General features: G+C 47.8%; 1 protein-coding gene across 1 annotated transcript; it reads right to left on the bottom strand.

Annotated features, from left to right (window-relative positions):
- Positions 1–271: 271 nt before the first annotated feature.
- Positions 272–610, bottom strand: LOC145955451 (uncharacterized). Its single transcript, XM_083070207.1, has one exon. The coding sequence runs from the start codon at positions 608–610 to the stop codon at positions 272–274; it is 339 nt and encodes a 112-aa protein (XP_082926333.1).
- Positions 611–818: the final 208 nt, after the last annotated feature.

Raw genomic sequence — 818 nt, 5'->3', positions numbered from 1 at the left:
CAAAGCTTTGCACGATGAATTGCCTGTCGTTATCGGTGACGAGGGAGTGTGGAATACTAAACCTGCAAATGATGTTCTTCCAGGTGAACCTCTGCACGTTCTCGGCGGTAATTTTCGCAAGTAGGAATGCCTTAATCCACTTGGTGAAGTAGTAGATTGCCACAAGGAGGAATTTTAGTTTCCCTTTCGTTGGGGGAAATGGTCCGAGAATGTCCATTCCCCACTAGGCGAAGGGCCATGAAGACATCATTTTGTGGAAGACTTCAGGTGGTTACCGATGTGTGTTGCTGAACTGCTGGCATTCCTTACATCTTTGTACATAGTCTTGGCAATCCGACTTTAGTGTGGGCCAGTAGTACCCAGCCCGGAGCACCCTGGTCGCCATCGAGGATGCCATGGAGTGCATGCCACATATTCCTCGGTGGATTTCCTCGATGACGTAGGTGGCTTGGGACTTTGCTAAGAATTTCAACAAAGGAGTAGAGATGCTGTGTTTGAACAACTCGTCTCCAATGATAACAAACTTGGATGACCTCACCCTCATCTTCCGAGCTTCATCTTTGTCCTCGGGTAGAGTTCCCTCCTTTAAGTAGCTCCATATGCCTGTCATCCATCCTTGGTCTTCGTCTTCATTGGCGTTGACGACTTTGTCATCTAGACTGGGTGAATTTAGAGTCTCCTGGATGATGGTCCGATGTTGCGCGAGACGTTTCGTACTGGCGAGCTTGGAAAGGAGATCGACTATGAAATTTTGCTCTCGTGGCACATGGTTTATGGTGAATTCATCAAAGGATGAGTTTGGCCACAAAGTCTGCTAG

This window comes from Cajanus cajan, chromosome 1, assembly GCF_000230855.2.
Source record: "Cajanus cajan strain Asha chromosome 1, NIPB_CcT2T_4, whole genome shotgun sequence".
NCBI classification, from domain to species: Eukaryota; Viridiplantae; Streptophyta; class Magnoliopsida; order Fabales; family Fabaceae; genus Cajanus; species Cajanus cajan.
The sequence above is the reverse complement of the archived record's forward strand: the minus strand, read 5'-3'. Positions and strand labels throughout refer to the sequence as shown.

Coding starts and splice junctions, on each gene's coding strand:
- LOC145955451 (XM_083070207.1), bottom strand. CDS start 610: ATGACAGGCATATGGAGCTACTTAAAGGAGGGAACTCTACCCGAGGAC.